Raw genomic sequence first — 19,396 nt, forward strand, 5'->3', positions numbered from 1 at the left:
TTCCCGAATGTCCTACAGATCATCTAAAAATGTATTTTTAAATAATCACTACAAAAACTACTTAGTGAAACAGGAAATCTTATGATTTCAGGTTAAGGGGACAAAAAAGGATATAAGATAGTAGCTAAACGTTTACAGTGGCATCAAAACACATGAAATACTCAAAATAAGCTTTCTGAAAACTGGCAAGAAACCACCGATGAAGGATTCAACCAAAGTGAGCGGCACAGAGGCCTCAACAGACAGGAGGTCAGTTCTCCCCTCCTCGATCCGGGAACCAGTACGAGGTGCGATATCCGAACAGCTCTTTGTACCTCCACAACTTCATCCCGAGGTCATGTGGAGAAAGAAATTCCTCCACTGGAACGTTACTTGACAATGAGGAGGAGAGATGCCGTGAGGCAGATGGAGCCCAAAGCCGTGAGGCTCAGTGAAAGGCGCTGGCCACGAAAGGCCACATATGGAATGATTCTGAGATACAGAAGGTCCCAAACCGGCAATTCTCTAAGGGGCCTAGAAAGTGGCTGAACCGGCTGCTCTGGGCTGAGGGAGAGCAGGTTAGGGGGTGGGGAGTGGCTGCTAATGGATACAGGGTGTTTTTGGGGTGACGAGAATGTTCTAGAATGGATTGTGGTGGTGGTTGGCACAAATGTGGGAATACGTTAAAAACACTGAAGTATATACTTTAAAAGGGTGACCTGTATGGAATGTGAGCTGTATCTCACTAAAGCTGATGCCCCAGACAAATACATATAAAATAATGGCCAGGAAAATAAGAATGGGGTGCTATTTCCTAGCAATATGGAAATTAAAACAAGCTTTCTAAACCTCAGTAGGATACTGTCCGCAGATGGCCAAAGTGCTGGGGCAGGAAAATATAGAAAAAGGCCCAACCAAATATGTATGGGAATTATGTATTCGATAAAACTAGTGGGGAAAGACAGATGCTATTACATGGAGCTTAGTGGGTACAAGACGTAGCCCTGGGTTCATGTCTCGCATCTTATACCAGGATAAATTCTCAATAGACTGAATTCTAATTATGAACGAGAGAGAACTCAAAAACACTAAGAAGAAAATGTGCAAGAATTATTTTCTCTTTAATGATCCAAATTGCAAATAACCCAAAGTCCAGAGGTCACAGGAGGAATAAAGTGCCCTGTACAACTTCTACACAGCAACACACACACACACGATGACCCAGGTCAAGATACAAACTATTAAGTGGGAAAAATATTTTTTAATTCCTGTCACAAACAAGGGGATAATCTCCTTAATCATTTAAAGGAATTCCTCGAGAAGGATCAATCCCGACAGAAGGGTGGGCCAAAGATTTGAATGGAGGAGAATCTATAAAAAAAGAAATGCCATCACAACATCCGAAAATCTGCTGAAACTCATTCATAAGAAAAACGTAAATTAGAAATACACAGAGATAGCTTTTTTTTTAAAACCTAGAAAACTGGCAAACCTCCAAACTTGGATGATAAACTCTCCTGGCAAGGCTGTGGGGCAATAGGTCTTTGCACACGCTGCTAATGAGAGTGCCTGGTGCAACCCTGGGGGCGCAGGGTGGGGGCTCAATCTGGCAGCTTCTATCACGATTACTAATGCACTCTACTTTGGATCTAGCACTTCCCCTTCTGGGGTCGGACTGTATTTACAGATGTGGACAGTGGTCTCCAGAGCCGCAGCTGCATGGTTTCTAAGAGCTAAAGGTCAGAAATGTTCTAAGTGCCCCTTGACAGGGCAAAGTCCAAACAAATGATCGTATTCACAGTCACATAAGGAAATCACGATGCGGCCACAGTAAAGGAGGTGGTGTCTCTGAATTACTATCAAAGGAGCTCCAACACAGATAGAAAGTTTAAAAGTAGAAAGGTAAAGAAAAGCATGGTTTAGGGCAGTGCATGTAATATGCCACCTTTTGTGTTTTGAAAAGGTGTAAAATAAGAGTCTAGGGTTTTTTTGGTATGTGCGCAGAGGCTCTAGAAGGATCCACAAAATGCTAAGAACAATGGTGATGAGTGGCAGTGACAGGAGAGAGGCTCCCCCCTGAACAGTCTGTTTGGGATTTTAAGCATGTGAATGCAGCACTCTCCCATAAAATGAAATACTTGAACACAAAGAACACCGTGGCTGTGCTCTGGCCACAGCTATTGTGAGGCTTAGGCTTACATCCATCTGCTCGGCGCTGGGCCTGGACTGGGAGCGTGCACAGGGACAGCCCCCCCCCCCCCCCCCCCCCCGTGTGGGAGGGAGGGGCTAGGCTCACAGTGTTCATGAAGGAAACACCCAGAAAAGAAGAGTACGCTGTCCTGGCCAAGCAGAGCAGCTTCGAGGCTTTAGTTAGACGAGTATGTCTGCGCCCACTCTTCCCTCCTGTCCAGTGAAGGTGCCCTCCGCCCCGGTCCACCAGGGCCATGACCCCCTCCCCACCCCATAAAGGGCACAGACACAGCGAAAACTCACCGTCTTCTTCATCTTTTCCACAAAGCTGCTGTCTTTGGCAGAAGAAGTCCTGAAAGACAAAAATACCCGATGGGCATGGGACACACATGGCCAGCTCTGGCTGAGCTGCTCCACGGCGGGCAGGCCAGGAGAGCCTCTGGCCCAGTGGCAGGACCCCGAGCTCCCTGCCGGCCCGGCTCCCCATGTCCTCTGCAGGGAGTCCAAAGCCACCTGAGACCCTGCCACTATCAGAGCAGGAACCTCCGGCCCCAGATCGATGAGAACGAAGAAGGATCAAGGACTTCAGTCCCGCCCCTCCCCATCCTGCCTAGGGTCCCAATGGCCCTGCCTCATCCCCAATCCCCACAGGCTCCCACGGCCACAGACTGGGGCATGCAAGTCCCTTCAGAAGCTGTCCCCAGCCTCACCTGGCGCTCCCCTCTCCACGCCATACAGGGATGTGAGATTTGTATACCACTCCCTCTGTGATGGCCCTCAGCACCGTGCCCCCCGTGGCCTCCGGCCCGACTGCTCCCACTCCACTTCCTCACCTGAAAGACTCCTGTGCCACCCCCAAGGGCCCCCTCCCATCCCCATAGATGGGACCTGTTCTCTGTGGCCATGGCACCTTCTAGAGCCCTGGACCTCATCCTCTCCAGCAGCACCACTGCCTGCCCACTCTCCACCTCCTAGCTGCTGGCCTCCTGCCCCCCTTCCATTTCTCATCCTTTCCTTTATCTTCTTCCCTGCCCCAGGCCTGCGGGGCCATCTAAAGTCCAGTGAGGGACACCTGGGTGGCACAGTTGGTTGAGCATCTGACTCTTGGTTTTGACTTGGGTTGTGATCTTGGGGTTGTGGGACCAAGCCCTGTTCGGCCTCCATGCTCCATGTGGTGCCTCCTTGAGATTCTCTCCCCTTCTCCCACTGCCCCTCCCACGCGCGCGCGCTCTCTCTCTCTCTCTCTCACTCAAATAAACAAACCTTTAAAAAAAAATAATAGGGACGTGAGGAGTGGCTCAGTGGTTGAGCGTCTGCCTTTGGCTCAGGGTGTGATCCTGGAGTCCCAGGATCAAGTCCCATATCGGGGTCCCTGCAGGGAGCCTGCTTCTCCCTCTGCCTGTGTCTCTGCCTCTGTCTCTCATGAATAAATAAATAAAATGTTTTTTAAAAATTTAAGAAGTAAATTAAAAAATAATTTAAAAAAGCCCAGTGAGCCTAGCTAGGGACCCTCAGGCCTAAGAAAGCAAGGAGCACAAAATGTACCTCTGAATGACAAATCTTTGGGATGTGTGATATACAGCCTGTCTGAATGAAGTGACAAGTCTGAACGCTAAAATGTGGTTCAAAACGACACTACTAAGGAAATGAAAGGTGGGCCGTGGCAAGGGAGATGCTGCAACATAGGCACATGTGACAAAGGACTTGGGTTGAGAACATAAGAAAGCCCTACCAATCAACTGGAAAAGATGGACAATCCAAGACGAAAATTGTCAAAAGACCTGAACAAGCAAGCGCTTTCTTAAAGAGTAATGCTATTGTCGGGAACATGATTCGTTGTTAGTTACCAGAAAACCAGAAAATAAAACCACAGCAAGATGTACCGCGCACTTACTAGAAGGGGTCCGACCAGGAAAGGCTAACCCCTCACCTATAGCCGAAGCTGCTGGAGTGGACATGGCACAGATGTTCTGGAATGCTGCTTGGCGGTGTCTTCTTTAAACCTATAACTCAGCGCTTCACTCCTCGGTGGACACCGGACAGAGCTCACTGGTGCCTGTGCACCAAGATACACTCACGGAACATTCCGGCAGCGTTAGACATGTGGGTGCCAAACAGGACCCAGAGGAGAACAGACGGACTGTGGCTTATTTGTACAACAGGATGTTCTCCTGTGCAGTATGCATGATCACAACATGCCCGGGGATGAATGAGTCCAAGGTGTGATGCTGACAGCGAGGAGGCAGATGGAAGAGAGTGTAAGTGTCCGTCTGTCCGACATCATTATACAAAGTCCCCATCAAGAGAAACTAATCCCCAGGGACCAGAGTCAGGACCTGGCGAGGGACAGCAGGGGCTCCCTGAGTGCCGGCAACAGTCTGCACTCTGATCTGGGTAGTAACGACTCCTCATTCACGTGGTAAGATCATCTCTCTGTGGGCACCTTTCTGTAGATACTACATTTTAATAAAGTTTTTCCTTACACTACTTGCTTCCAGAATTCACTTTTTCCCCACAACCAAGGCCCTCAGGCCGGCAGAGGTGCAACGAGGCGGAGGGCAGAGCAGGGACTCCGGAGCGGGCAGCTCGCGCTGCCACACCCAGCCTGCCGAGTCACAGCCTAGTGAACTCGACCTGCGCTTCACTGCTCCTCAGCTAGAAAACGGGACTAGCAAATACCACTTTGAAGGCTTCTGCAAATGTCACATGAAGTAAAGGACAGAGAGGGTGGAGTGCTGTGTCCCACACGCGCAGGATCTCAGGGGGCCTGGACGCCCACCTTACAGGAAGGCTGCCAGAGGCCTAACAGCAGTCCTTGTGGCCAGTAACGGGTCAGGCCAGGGCCCCGTCCCCTTCTGACTCCCAGGTCTTTGCCCTTTCCACTACATCCTGCAGCCTCCTGTGCATGGGAAGTGTAATAAAGTCGGCGTGGAGTGCCAGCACACACACGCAGGGACAGCTGCACAAAAGTGGTACCTGTTGGGGCTAGACAGCTGCAGTCTGTGGAAAGATCTATGATGACTCTGCAAAGCTGTTTAGACACAGGATTTCGCAAACATAAAGGTATCAGAAGTTCCTATTACGCTGCCCTAGGTTTTTCACTAAATTGGGTACAGGCCCGGGGTCATTTTCAGGGCCCCTCAGAGTTTAAGAGCATTTACCTGTGGGTCAGCTGAGGGACCGGATGCCAAGACCTTCCAACCCAGACATGGCCCAGCTGCCCAGGAACCCAAAACAGGCCCTGACTCCCCATCACCCCACCCAGCACCCCCCGGGCAGACCCACCCCTAATGGCAGCAGAGCCAGGGCGAGAGCAAGTCTGGAGGCCCTCAGGGCCACCCTCCGTCTTTCCCTGGTGCCCAGGAACCCAAACAGACCCTCCTTGACTCTCCATCACCCCACCCAGCACCCCCCGGGCAGACCCACCCCTAATGGCAGCAGGGCAAGGGCGAGAGCAAGCCTGGAGGCCCTCAGGCCTACCCTCTGTCTTTCCCCGCTCTGATCTGCATTCCAAAAGGGTCTGGTGTCTGGACATCTCAGACCGCATGTCCAGCTCCTGCCCCTGCCCTGCCACGAGAAGCCACATCTTTCTGGCCCTTCCAGTTTATGTTCTGCCTGGAGCAGGATGCTTGCTACATGTGCGCTCACACACATGCTCTCCCGGCATCCTTGTGTGATGAAGACCGTGCAGTGTGCAGTGACTCCCACTGCTGCATGCCTTCTGAATTCTGAGCCATGAGAACACATGACCCACATTTAAACATAAACTCAAGTGTAAATGGATGCTTCGGTATCAGCCAGCAAGCCAAACGTTAGTGATGAAGCACTGTGAGAGAAGCACAAGTGCAAAACCGCATGCAATTTCCATATGTACAGTGCCACGGCTGTACAGGCACCTCTGATTTGGACGTTTTTTAAAAAGATTTTTGAGAGAGGAGTAAGCAAGTGAGCACACAAGTGGGGGTGGTGGGGAAGGCAGAGGGAGAAGCAGACTCCCAGCTGTGTGGCTCGATCCCAGGACTCTGGGATCATGATCTGAGTCAAAGGCAGACACTTAACCAACTGAGCCACCCAGGGACCCCTGATTTGTACATTTTAAAAAACGGTCAGAATGGCAAAGTTTCCGAGGTGTGAATTTCCCCTCAACCAAAAATCAGAAACAAACAAAATGCATTTAGTTGACAATGAAAAAGCGCTGGGGCTTAAGTTTCGCTGATATGGAATGCCTTCCTACTTTCTCAACCATGGCCAGTGAGTTCACGGCACATGGACACACCACTGTAGGAGTTGGTCACTGTGTGGACTGACTCCCCACTGAGTCTCCCCAGTGCTGATCACCACACGGCCTCCCTCACATGCAGTGGCCTCTGGGGTAGGATGCAAGACCCACAGGATCAAAACAAGAGTCTCTGTCCTTAATAAAAGGGGATGCATGCCATTAATTATTCCTAGAAACAGGGTCTACAGAGAGGTACCCCAGGACCTTGACAGGGGACATCGCAGGGTTAGAATATGAGGCAGGTGGTTCCAGTGATGTTCCCAATTTTGTTTTTTCATATTATAAATACATTTTACAGTTATAAAGAGGGGGGCCAACTCCAACGTCTAAGAATTAAGGAGAGGCTAGACAGGGGATACCGCACAGGGAAGCGCCGATCACATCTACAGGTGGGGAAGGATGTTCCCAATACGCTAAAGGGAAGCAGCAGGTTACAGAATAATGCAGGTGGCACGACCCCACTTTGATTCAGAGGCACGGAATGGAAGGGCACACATCGGCAGGCTAACTGCTCTCTGCCAGGGCTGAGCGACTGTCTTTTTTGTTTCCTTCTGTGGATGATTTATATTCCCACCTCCCCAACCCCTTTTTCCTGCAGCAAGCACGGAACATTTCTGCACCAAGAAAATAAAAACCACATCCCAGGTTTAGAAACATGCATGGGCACACACAGATCTGCAGGGCTCTGTCTGGGGAGGACAATCAGAGTAGCGAAGCCCGGGGTAGAGGCTAGATGAGAGAAGCTACTCTGAGGAGCACAGAGGCCTCGGATGTGGAGTGTGTCTGGCACCTTTCAAATGCCCTGGGCCACGCTGACTTCCCGCTCATCGCTGCGCTGGGCACTGCTGCCTGCAATGTCCTTCCTCTGTCCCACGAGCTCCTACGTATCCCTTAAGACACAACGTACAGCTTCCTCTTCAGAGCACCTTTCCCTGCTGTCCACAGGGGAAGGCTGTGCTCACATCTTAACGCAGCACAGGCCTCCATCCAGGCCTTGACTCCACGTTCCCGACTCATCATTCCATCTGAGGCTTAGTGGGGGCGGCGTGGGCAGCTGCCTGGGCCTCTACACCCGGCACCATGCCCAGCACTGAGCACGGCCTCTGGGGACGAGGGTCGTCCTGAGAAGGCTGTTGGAGGGTTCCTCACCCACCCGATATCACAGTTTGCCATTAGCAGAAAAGCCAACTCCTGTCTCTTCTTTAGGACTGAGGTTCTAGAAGCTGTATCTGAGGAAGGGGGATTTGAGACTCCCTCCAAGAAGGCACGGGGGATGCCCCCACTACCCCGTGAGAGCCAGCGCCAGCCTCTGCCTTCCAAGGGCCTCCCACCAGGCAGAGGACGATCATGGAGGATGGGAGCGGGCCACCCCCTGAAGCGGGGGAGGCAGCTTGAATCCTGGATCTGCCACCAAACGGGCCTGTGACAGACAAGCGGCAGCCTCGAAAGGCCTCGGAACCGTCTTACTGAAAGCGCTGTGCCTTGGCTTCTGTGGCCTCCCCTCCCCGTACAGCAACTGGGGTACAGTCAACTCTCAGGGATAAAGAGGCTGTTCCTGAGAAGAAAGCCCTTTGGATCACTCTGACGTCACCGACACTCAGCGGCACCAGGTGGCACATGTGAAGACCAGACGGTCCGCCCGCAGGGCGTCTGAAGACACTAGAATGGCTTCCGGGAAGGACTGAGCTCTACTCTCAGAGACAGAAAACCACTCCCAGAGCAAAGCCACAGAAACTGGGCAGCCGATGGGCTCTTGGATGAGGCCCCTGGGGCGGGGGGTGGGGGGGGCGGAGCTCAGCTCTGGCTTCCCGGGGTGCGTGGCAGGCTGGTGGCTCAGGAAGTGGGGGCAGGGTCTGGCTGGGAACGTTCCAGGGCGGGCTAGATGGGCTGGCCCTCGGGTGCCGCCACGGCCCCTCCAACAGCTTCAGCCCCTGGGGAAGCAGGGACACTCCCACCCTCTCCCCGGGCTCCCGGGGTGGCTTCCAGAGATGCAGGGCAGACCGCGCTGCACCGGGGAAAGGGAAAGCCGAGGACGCTAAGGAGGACCCTGTGCCTCCAGTCCCCGCCCCGACATGACCCTCGGCAGTTTCCTGACTTCCTACCAGTTACACGCGGCCTCGAGCAGCAGCAGAACCTGCCCCGGGCTGCAGAGCCCTGCTGCCAGAGTTCACCTGTTCCAGGTGGGTGCACACGTGGGTGCCTCAACCGGCTCGACCCAACCCCACCTGACAGCCTCACACAGGGTTGTGCACCTGGGACCCACTCTTTTCCAGGGGGAAGAATCGGTGACTGGGGCCTTTCTGGTTTCCAGTCCAAATTCCTTTCCTTCGGGAGCTGGGAAATGCAGCCTGCAAACCGGGACGGAAGGGATGGCTGGCCCCATGTCCCGCTGAGCCCCCGGGGAACCGCCCCAGCTCTGCTGATCAGCTCCACAGGGCACCCTCTTCACGCCTCCAGGGCAGCCCTGCCCAGGAAGGAGCCGCAGGGACACCACATCTGGAACTGACCTTCTGAGGGTGGGCTCATCCCGCGGAGAGGAGTACGTGCACCCCATGGCTTCTCTCCCGACCCCAGGACTTAAAGGCAGGTTCCAGCTGCCTCCCAGAAACGGGCAGGGAGCCAGCGGTCAGAAACTCGGGCTCTGTCCATCCCTCCGCAGTGCTGGCCGGGCCGGCAGTCCAGCCGTGAACTCTGGGAAGGCCCCAGACACCCCAGCCCTGGTGGAGCCTCTGCCGAGTCCCCGCCTGCATCTGTCCCCACAGGAACAGGGAGGACTTGCGACTCCAGCCTGAGACCTCCCGTGATCCCCTGCGTTTGGGCACACACCCCTCCTCCTTCTGTATGGACCGAGGGAAGGAGAAAACCTTTCCAACCCCAACTCGGGTCTCCTTGGTAACTGTTTATACCAGAGCCCTTGCTCCCTACTTCCTCCCCCCTTCCCAATTAATTAAAAAAAAAAAAAAAAAAAGGAAGTCATGAGGTTGAATAAAGCTCTTCGAGACACTAGAAGGCAGTTGCGCAGGTTGCTATGGCAGGGCCGTCTCTCCACAAAGGAAGCCACATTGATCCTACTGCCAGGGCGCCTCAGGATCATATTAAATTAGCTCTGGTTCCCGTCTTCCTCCTCACAAAAGAACTGTGGGCCACAGAGCCCGAGACACGGGGCGGCCACCTGGGAGCAGCGTGTGTGCAGAGAAGCCACACAGTACCCTCCCGCTGCACAGGGGGCAGGTGCCCTACACAAGGGCCCCCACATTTGCTGTGACGCTTCCTCCCAAGAAGCAGCCTTCAGAGGCACCCAAATACAGAAAGCCAGCGGAGGAGGCAGCAGCTGGCCCAGGCTGGGGGCCCAGAGACCACGCGGGTCCAATGAGGGCTCTCCACTCCTAAATTGGGAGCAGAAGGCCCTCTGGTGCGGGCCTCAGAAGTCAACTGCAGGCTGCCATGTGGGGAGGATGGAAAGGAGGGTGCACGAAAGCCCTGAGTCACTTGGTAAGGGATGAATCAAGATGTCCCAGTGAGATTCATTTCATTTCCAGTCCTGGCCAACATGCAGAGGAGTTTGCAGAACTCCCAACTCAAGTGTGATTCTCTATGGCATGAATTTCTCCTGAGACTTTGCCCTGCCCTTGGCGACACAGGGGACAGCTGCTGTGGAATAGCTGCCTCCCAAAGCCTGGTGTGGTAGCAGATTCTGTGCTCCCCAGGGAGCCGCCACATGCCGGGCAGAGGTGGGGTGGGGGTGGGGGGGGTCAGGCTGGCTGGGATGGGGTCACCAGGCGAGCCCAGATTTCTCCACTGCAGGCAGAACAGTCCCAGGACCCTGTAGCTGACAGTGAACGGTTTGCAAGAGCTGCCTTTGCTGAAAACAAAGTGATTCGCTGGAGCTTAAGCTTAAATCTGAACCAGTAGCTCTCCCGCCCAAAAGAGCAGGAACGGACCAGCAGGGGAGCACCCAGCAGGGAGGGCGCCTCCTGCTGTGGCTGGTCTCTGGCAGGCGGGAAGTTCAAGCACTATGGGAGGCCTTGGGTCAAAGCCAAAACACAGAATGGGAACTCTGACTTGCTGAGTGCCTACTGTTTGCCAGCTAGTATTCAAGGAGGTCTATATTGTATTTCATTTAATCCTCCCTCCCGTGCCAAGTGGGCAAGGACTTCTATCCTTATTTCACGGCCAAGGACAGCGAGGCTCTGGGTGGGGGCAGGGGAGGGGAGCAGGAAGCCAACTCCAGGCCAGGAAAGCCCAGAGCCCTGGCATTTCCCGACTGCCTCCACGGGCCCTGTGGAGCCAAGCACGGCTTATGGGAGTCCCTGGACACACTCAGAGAGCACTTCCTGGCCCCTCCCAGGGATCTTCAGGAATCCCCAGCCCTCATCATTTGGGGTGCTCTCAGGCTCCAAGGGGCTGCTGTTTCCCTCAGGGAGATCCCCCCTCCCCCATACAGCCCTTCAACATGTGTTCACCAACACGCAGGTCAGGCCTTTATACCTGCTGTGTGTGGTCCGGGTGGCCTGCCTCCCCAGCACATGGGGCAGCACGCTGGCTTTGCCCTTCTGCCCTGCAGACGCCCGGGCAGTGACTCTGGCAGGCTGGGTATAGGCAGGGCCAGTGCTCTTGTGCAGGAAAGCGAGAGACACAGGGCCATGGCCCTGCTCAGGGTTATTTGCCAGGGACAGTGACAGAGTCCTCCTCTGCTCTGATGCCTTGGCTCTTGTCACTTCAGCCTTGCCATTTGCAAATGGGGACAAGAACCCTGTTTTAGAAAAGCCCTGGCAAAAAAAAAAAAAAAGAAAAGCCCTGGCACAGAACCCTTTCTCTGCACCGCTGACACTTTCTGCTTCTCATGCCCCGCTCTCCCTCCCAGGCACCTGGGCCCTGGCCAATGCCCACTGGTCAATGCCAGTGCCACTAGGTGACCTTCCTCCAAGCCACCCTGACTGCTCTTTAATGGCCCACTGCTCTCAGGACGCTGTCCCAGTTTACCCGGCTCCCAGGAGGGCCCAAGGCCCTGGAAGATTCACCCCCAGCCTCTTCTCTCCTGTCTCAGCTCCCCTGTGACTTCTGAGGCCCTTCACCACCCCGACTCCCTCAATGACCCCTGACTCCTCCATGACCCCCAATTCCCTTGGCGACCCTCAACTCCCTTCATGACAACTGACTCCCCTGGTGACCTCCACCTGGGCTCTACCAGACTCACTTTTCCCAGAGCAGCCCCACTGGTCCTCGCCCTGAGATTCTGCACGCGCTTCTGCTCCATGTGTCCTGCTCTGTGTGCTGCCGGCCCTCATCTATGCCCGGCCCTCATCTATGCCCATCTGTCAATGCCAGCTTTCCATTGAGACTCCCGAATCAGTCCAGGGGTACCGCAGTCCTGACATACCTACCAATGGGAGGGGGTGGCCCTCTTCTGCATTTCCACCACCTCTGGACACACTCATCTCTCCCAATGGCAAATGAGCCCACGAGGACACACAGCAGATCCCTGCGCCCTGGTGCCTGGCACAGAAATGGAGCTACCAGCAGCGAGCCCTGGGTGCGGCCTAGCGAGGTCAAGATGTCCACTGACACCCAGATCGGCAGACAGGCCACCTTCAGAGTAGTATGTGGTAGGCAGAATGGCAAAATCACTCCAATCTCATCAGGGGACGGGGAGGAAGGAGAGGCCATGAAGTCCCTCGTGGTCAGGTGGTGGTGGAAAACCCAGCCCTGGGGCACCTGGGTGGCTCAGTGGTTGAGTATCTGCCTTCAGCTTAGGGCGTGATCCTGGGGTTCTGGGATGGAGTCCCACGCTGGGCTCCCTGCATGGAGCCTGCTTCTCCCTCTGCCTGTGTCTCTGCCTCTCTCTCTGTGTCTCTCATGAATAAACAAATAAAATCTTAAAAAAAAAAAAAAAAAAGCCCAGCCCTGCGCTTGCGGGTGTGGTGTGCATACCCCAACCCCCTTTCCCACCACTTCCCCTGACAGTGGGAGGCTTTGGGCACCGTCCACCCTCCCCATTCACAGAAGCCTCTCCTCCACTCCTGCCTCTTTGTACAACTCGTGTGTGCTTCTATTTTCACATTTGGCAGAGCCCAGGACCTCCCTATAGAAGAAGTGACCCTGAATTGGAGGTGGAAGGACCCTGGTTCACTTTTCATCTGCCGGCACTTGAAAGTTCCAGACAGATGGAAATGAGGCTGGCAGCCTGGACTCCGCGCCTTCCTGGCCCTTCGGTTGAGTGCAAGCCCCCAGATAAAGGTCACACAGGAAAATGGGCTCCTTTGTGGCTTTTCAGCAGCAAGCCCCAGTGGGATGCAATCAGCAAAATCCAGACTGTGGGAAACTGTGAAACAAACGATCTGGTTTCTGGAACAAAAAATGGTGCTGAGAGTTACCAGGGATGGAGGGGAAGCCCATCCAGAGAGAAACTTCCTGTGGTGTTAAGGGGAAGAGGGAGAAGCCAGGCACAAAAGGCTGTAGCTACATAATTCCATTCACAGGACATTTGGGAAAAGGCAAAAGTACAGGGAAAGAAATAAGATCATGGTCAATCAAGGTGGGGCGTTAACTACGAAGGGATGGGGGCGGAATTTGGGGAACGGAGGAACGTGCTGTCTTAACTGTAATAGTGGTTAGACAACCACATGCCTCCAGCAGAACTCATCAGACTGTACTTTTTTTTTTTTTTTTTATAAATAGGCTCCATGCCCAGTGTGGAGCCCAATGAGGTTTTGAACTCAACCCTGAGACCAAGACCTGAACTGGGATCAAGAGTTGCACACTCAACTGAGCCACGCGGGTGCCCCAAACTATAAACTTGAAAAAGGTGTGTTTGGCTGCATGTAAATTATACATCATACCTCACCCCCCAAGAGAGAGACAAGATGTAGTCTTGCTTAGATCCTAAATTTTAAAAAGTGTTTAAAAAAATGTACCAACTAATCAGGAACCATAAACAAATACTACTGAGTATCTGAGGATCCTGAAGCTTGTGGCTGGCTCTCAGGGCTGTGAGGACAGCACCTGAGCTGTGTTCAAAAGGGAGGGCCTTTGAATTTTAGAAGACTGAACTGTTTACACAGGTCATTAATTTTGTATGAAAGATTTCCAAATTTGCTCCAAAATCAGGATTCCTTTATTCAGATTTCACACGGGTTGCATGACTACTTATAAAACATGATGGCTTTAAGATAAGCCAGGAGTGGGACACCTGAGGGGCTCAGACAGTGAAGTGTCTGCCTTCTGCTCAGGTCATGATCCCAGGGTCCTGGGGTTGAGCCCCGCATCAGGCTGCCTGCTCAGTGGGGAGTCTGCTTCTCCCTCTTTCCCTCTGTCCCTGCTCATTGCTCATTCCCACTCTCAAGTAAATTAATAAAATCATTAAAAAAAAAAAAAAAAGCCAGGAACAGAAGGGAGGGGAGAAAACAAGACTACACAGGATAGAAGGCTGTTGATGCTGAGTGATCTGTGCTGGTGCTCAAGTTCACTCTTCTACGCTCTATGCTTTAGGGTTTGTTTGAAATGTTCCACAACAAAAAGCTTTGTTTTTCTTTAAAGTACTCTCGGGCACCAGATGTGAAGCCGAGGTATGTGTGTCTGTGGGGGGGTTCGACATTGTCCCTCACCTCCAACAGAGCAGAAGAGACCAGCAGCCTGGGCTGGGACAGTGCGCAGGCCCACCTAGAAGGGTGGCCCTATTGAGCTGCACCACTGCTGGCGGGCATCACTGGGGACCCAGAGCGTCTGATTTTTTTTCAAGATTAGCTATAAATCTGGGCTTTATGTGCCAACCTTTTCAATGTTCTCATTTAAATGTTCCAATTTACTCTTTATTAATTTTTTTAGGGGAGGGGTGAGGGGGAGAGGGAGAGAGAAAATCTTAGGCAGGCTCTATGCCCAACATGGGGCCTGATCTCATGACCCTGAGATGAAATTAAGAGTCAGACACTTAACTGAGCCATCTGGGTGCCCCTAAATGTTCTAATTTAAAACAATATTCTAATTTAAAAATCTAAAACACCTGTGTAAGCTAAGGCCAGCCTGTGGGCCAGTCTGCCCCAGAGGCAGCCGCAGAAACAGGTTTAGCACTAATTCAACAGCCATTCTCTGAATGTCCCACTCAAGCGTCCCAGACAGGGATGAGTGCCCTCTCTGCACTATGGGAGGCAGAAATACAAATGTCCATCTGACAAGATGGGGGCTCTCTGCAGACTGCTATGTTCCATGTGTGAGCAAAGTGGGCACACCAGGGACCCCTGAAGCTTCAGACTCCTATGGGAACCAACATACCCTGGGTGGCCTTCGACCAGGAGCCACCCTGGCATGGAACTCTCTGTCCAAGGGCACAAGCTGGGGGAAGGCTGAGGACTACGTGGAAGTGGTTTGGAAAGAGCCACTTTTGGAATTATTACCAGCATCATTAAGAGAATGTGCTGCTCTCTTTAACAAGCCTTTAATTGCTATTATAAACAGTTCAAAAGGCCTCCCCAGGGCATACAACTGTGTTCGTATACCAGAAGACTCCATATTGTAAGGTGCCAATTAATTCAGATATGATCCAATCCCAACTAAAGCCCCAGTAAGGTTGGCTTTATCCCCCCCTTTGGTTTTGGTGGACATTGACAAGCTGGTTCTACAAGTTACATGGAAATGTCAAGGGCATTGGGAAGACAAGGGCCTTTTTCAATACCTGTGCCAGGTCCAATGGATGGATGCCTGCAGATGACAAAATAAGCCTTGAAGTGCCACATGCAACTGGCCAATGTCAAATCAGTGTTAGCTGGATGGTCTAAGTTCAAAAGCTATACCAAGGATACCAAGGAGGCTTTTTTTTTTTTTTTTGTAAGATTTACTTATTTATTTGAGAGAGAGAGAGAAAGAGAGGGCACAAGCAGGGGGAGGGGAGGAGGGAGAGGGAGAAGTGGACCCCCCCACTGAGCATGGAGCCCCATGCAAGGCTTGATCTCACAATCTCAAGATCATGACCTGAGCTGAAACCAAGAGTTGGATGCTTAACCAACTGAGCCACCCAGGCACCCCTCAAGGAAGCTTTTAGAAGAAAACATAAAAAGAACATCTTGATGACTCTGGGATAAGAATTCTTACCCTGGGAGAGTCAGAGGGCAGGTCAGTTCTGGAAAGTCTGCTTTGTTTTTGTCCATCACCTTCCTGCTGAAGTATATGTGGCACATAAATGTAAGTTTCTTAAGGTCAACCAGAAGGTCGAGTAATCGGACTTAGTCTAAGTCAAGCACTTCTGATCATCAAAAGACATGAGTAAGAGTAAGGAGGCAAGTTACAGAAGCAAGATGATATTTACAGAACATTTATCTAACAAAGGCCTCCTATCTAGAATATAAAGTATCCTGACAAATCAATGGGGCCGATAACCCAGTGGGAGAAATGGGCAAAGTCTTGAACAAACAGACCTTCACAAAAAAATATCTAAATGGCCAACAGAACATATGACAAGGTTATGGGTCTTCAGAGAAACACAAATTAAGATAGGATGGTGGCACATGCCTATTCACACGGCTATGATAAAAGAGTTGAGAAAAGTATGAGGCTGGGACATGCTGGTGGGGGGCCAGGCGCTGGGACAAACCGGAAAACCATTTAGCAGGATCCACTAGAGCTGAATCCAAATCTGCCAATCGCAGGTTATAATGCATGTGGTACAGAAGCGTGTGTGGGAACCCAAAATGCCTACTAGAATGTTCTCCTGACTGGAAATCGTCGGAATGTCCATCATTATCAGAATGAAGAAATCATGATTATTCCCATAATGGAATACCAAATGAGACCAAAGAGCACCCTATAAACCTCAGGGTGCATGCTCAGTGACACAGACAACAGGGGCCTCATATTGTGCGTACTTTTACGTTTATGTGCCACATACACTTCAGCAGGAAGGTGATGGACCAAAACAACGCAGACTTTCCAGAACTGACCTGCCCTCTGACTCTCCCTGGTCTCTTGCTACCCATCTCTCCCAGCTGGCCACAGGGACCAGACAAAGGAATGGCAAGTGGCCTAACCCTGCTAACCACAGCTCACTCTCAGCCTTAACACAAAAAACAAAAGCCTAAAAAAGTCACGATCTTCCTTCTAGCAGCCCAGCCTTTCTCTTCCCTAGTCACCCCAACCCCCACTGCTTACAAAGGGTCCAAATCTCTTAACTTTGGGTTCTGCTCAGCTCCCCAGCCCTGCCTAGCTACTCCTAGAGGCATCATCTGTCTCCCCAACTCCCAAACTGGCTCTGAGCGGCTGCCCTATGCACAGACTCCCCCTGGCTCTTCACACCCAGGTCCCTGTGTCCCATCAACTGGGCCTTTGCAGGGCGCCCAGGTAGCTCAGTGGTTGAGCGTCTGCTTTTGGCTCAGGTCATGATCCTAGGTTCCTGGAATTGAGTCCTACACTGGGCTCCCAGCAGGGAGCCTGCTTCTCCCTCTGCCTATGTCTCTGCCTCTCTCTGTGTCTCTCATGAATAAATAAATAAAATCTTTAAAAAAAACAAAAAACTGTACCTTTGCTATGCAAGGCCCTGGGACTCCCTTCTCTCGGGTCTGCCTCCTGGAGCGCCCCCTCTACCCACCTCCCAACAGCTCTCACCCATCCCCCACACAGCTCACCTGGAACCCCTGATCAGGATGTGATCCTTCCACTGTTCTAAAGAACACACTTCCATCAGGCTCCGACTGCCTAGTCCACATCTGCGGCTCCACACCATGCTAACCATGCAGCCCGGGGCCACGCACAGTCCCCACACTAAGCCCTGTGATTCCCCATGGAGCTGGTGGTCGCAGAGGCTCTGTGCTGCGGCAAGGACCACTGGTGCTGGCTGGGGACTGAAGTGGTCAGGGACAGAGGTGCGGGGTTTACAGCAGGAGGGCGAGGCTTGTGGCCCCGGGATCCCAGCTGAGAGACCTCTCTGAGTCCATTTTCTCAGGCGTGAATAGAGCATCGGCACTATCACAAGAGGCCAAGGGCATTGTGACGAAGGGGGAAGTGTGGCTTGCAGAGTCTGCAGGTCTGGCTTGATGATTGGCTCCGCTATCTGTAAGTTAGGTGATCTCGGTCCTAGGTTACTGACTCATCTGCAAAGTGGGGTGATAAAAAGCCTTCCTTGAAGGGCTCTGGTTAGACTGGGCAGGATATTAATAGTAAGGAGAAAAATAATAATACATGTCTCATTCGGGGCATGGCCATTTGCACATGGACCTGAGCGGAGCACTCACTGATGATTACGGCATTTCAGTTTTACAGCCGCAGGAGATAAGGCTCCATTAAGAGCCAAAGGCACGGTTTCGAGAAGATTAAGTCATGGGAAATGTCACATGACCACTAGGGGGTAGAGGCAGGACTCAAACCTTTGTCACTTGACTCTGGGGCCTAGACTCACTGCACTGGGAAGGGGTCCCTGCAGAGGGCACAGGCAACCTGGCCCCTGCAGGCTTCCACATGGTCTAGTACAGGACAAGAGGCCCTGGGCAGCGTGTAGACCCCTCATGGAGAAGCTGGAACTTCACCATTAAAAAGAAGGAAACCCAATCTCCTGCCTTGGCAAAGAGACAGAACCTATGAGCCACTAGCACTCCCAGTCTACTGGTTTTATTTCAGGCACATCTTGCAAGGCCGGAGAGGTGACGGGGAGGACAATGGCTCCACCTGCTCCCACTGCACACCTATGTCCTCACTCGGGGCACAAGTGCAGAAGACACCTCTGCTTCACAGGCGAGAAAACACAGGCCACCGGACAGGGTCCCTTACCTCGAGTACCACATTTTTTCCCCCAAATACTTTCTACCCCAGGAAGGGACCTAGACCAGCCACAGCACAGGAGTCTGGATTCCTGCCCATCGGCTGGTCCTGCCATCCCCACTCCAAGCCCCAGGGCATGACGGCACCTTCCAGGGCCGCTCCACACGGCCTCCCTCAGCACACCTTCCCGGTCCCTCCTTCTTAGTTTTCTGAAGCCCGTGTCTCTGGCCTGCCTCGTGTGTGAGACAAAGGCCCCAATTAGACAACACACACAAGAGCATTTTCTAAAGCCTTTCTATGAAGTCCCTCCCAACATCCTGACTGCGCATGTTCTTTCATGTAAAACCACCCTGATCTTCTTGCAGGGCCCAGTGCAGGGCCTGACACAAAATATGCTCTGACACACTCTGCAGCCACCGGCATCAAGAATGTGCTAGGTGACTTCACTGTCACCTCGCCTAATGCTCACATGAGCCCTCGAGGATGTAGTCACTGCTTCCACTTTGCAGAGGGGAGACTGAGGCAGGATGAAGGGAAGGTCTTGCCCAGGACCCACCAGCACCAGTCTGTGAGCTCAATGAACAAGAGACTTCCTCTGTTTCATTCGTGGCACCCCAGGACAGAGGGGGACCTTGGGAGAGATTTGCTGAGCTTTCTAAAATGGAAAACTGTTGTGCTGTCCGTGGCATGAGGACCATGTTCTCTGAATATCAGCTGTGATGTCTGAAGGCTGTAACTTTTCCAGGAAAGGAAATAGTCACCACAACTGGAACAGAGAATTAGAAGCCGATATGACCCTGAGTCCCCAGCCTGCCCAGCCTGGGGAATTCGGCCTCAGTGTGGCCCTGGGGCCTGTACCTGAGACCTGCTCCGGGCTAGACTCTTTTTGCTTAAACCTTCTTCCAAGGAAGATTTATAGAAGGTTTAAAAAAAAATCAGTAAAGTTAAAAGAACACAATGTTATTAATAAGGTCAAGCAGGACACTGTCTATGACATTGTGACTTATAATAAATAAGCTTTTGGTCTTTACCGTTTCTGGCACAGAGCTCCTAAAACCCTTGGCATTTCCTAAGTGATAAGAGCAACAGAGGTGTCTCCCATTCTTCATAACCAGACTCTTTCAGCCACACTGGAATTTATGTTAATAAAGCAATTTCTAGAAAGCCCCTGTGAACAAGGCTGGTTGGCAGGCAAACCAACCATGTGAT

At 52.4% G+C, this 19,396-nt stretch overlaps 1 protein-coding gene across 8 annotated transcripts in view; it reads right to left on the bottom strand.

Moving 5' to 3' along the window:
- The window catches only part of POR (cytochrome p450 oxidoreductase), a 68,785-nt gene that overhangs the window by 7,750 nt on the left and 41,639 nt on the right, over positions 1 to 19,396 (bottom strand). For 7 of the 8 annotated variants that reach the window (XM_077908162.1, XM_077908156.1, XM_077908155.1 and 4 more), the window contains one exon: positions 2,473 to 2,521. In XM_077908162.1, the coding sequence (XP_077764288.1) occupies positions 2,473 to 2,521 (49 nt within the window). Of the gene's footprint in view, positions 1 to 2,472; positions 2,522 to 8,955; positions 9,196 to 19,396 lie in introns of those variants that run through there. The other variant, XM_077908163.1, reaches the window with a different exon arrangement.

This window comes from Canis aureus, chromosome 8 (genome assembly GCF_053574225.1).
Source record: "Canis aureus isolate CA01 chromosome 8, VMU_Caureus_v.1.0, whole genome shotgun sequence".
Lineage (NCBI taxonomy): Eukaryota > Metazoa > Chordata > Mammalia > Carnivora > Canidae > Canis > Canis aureus.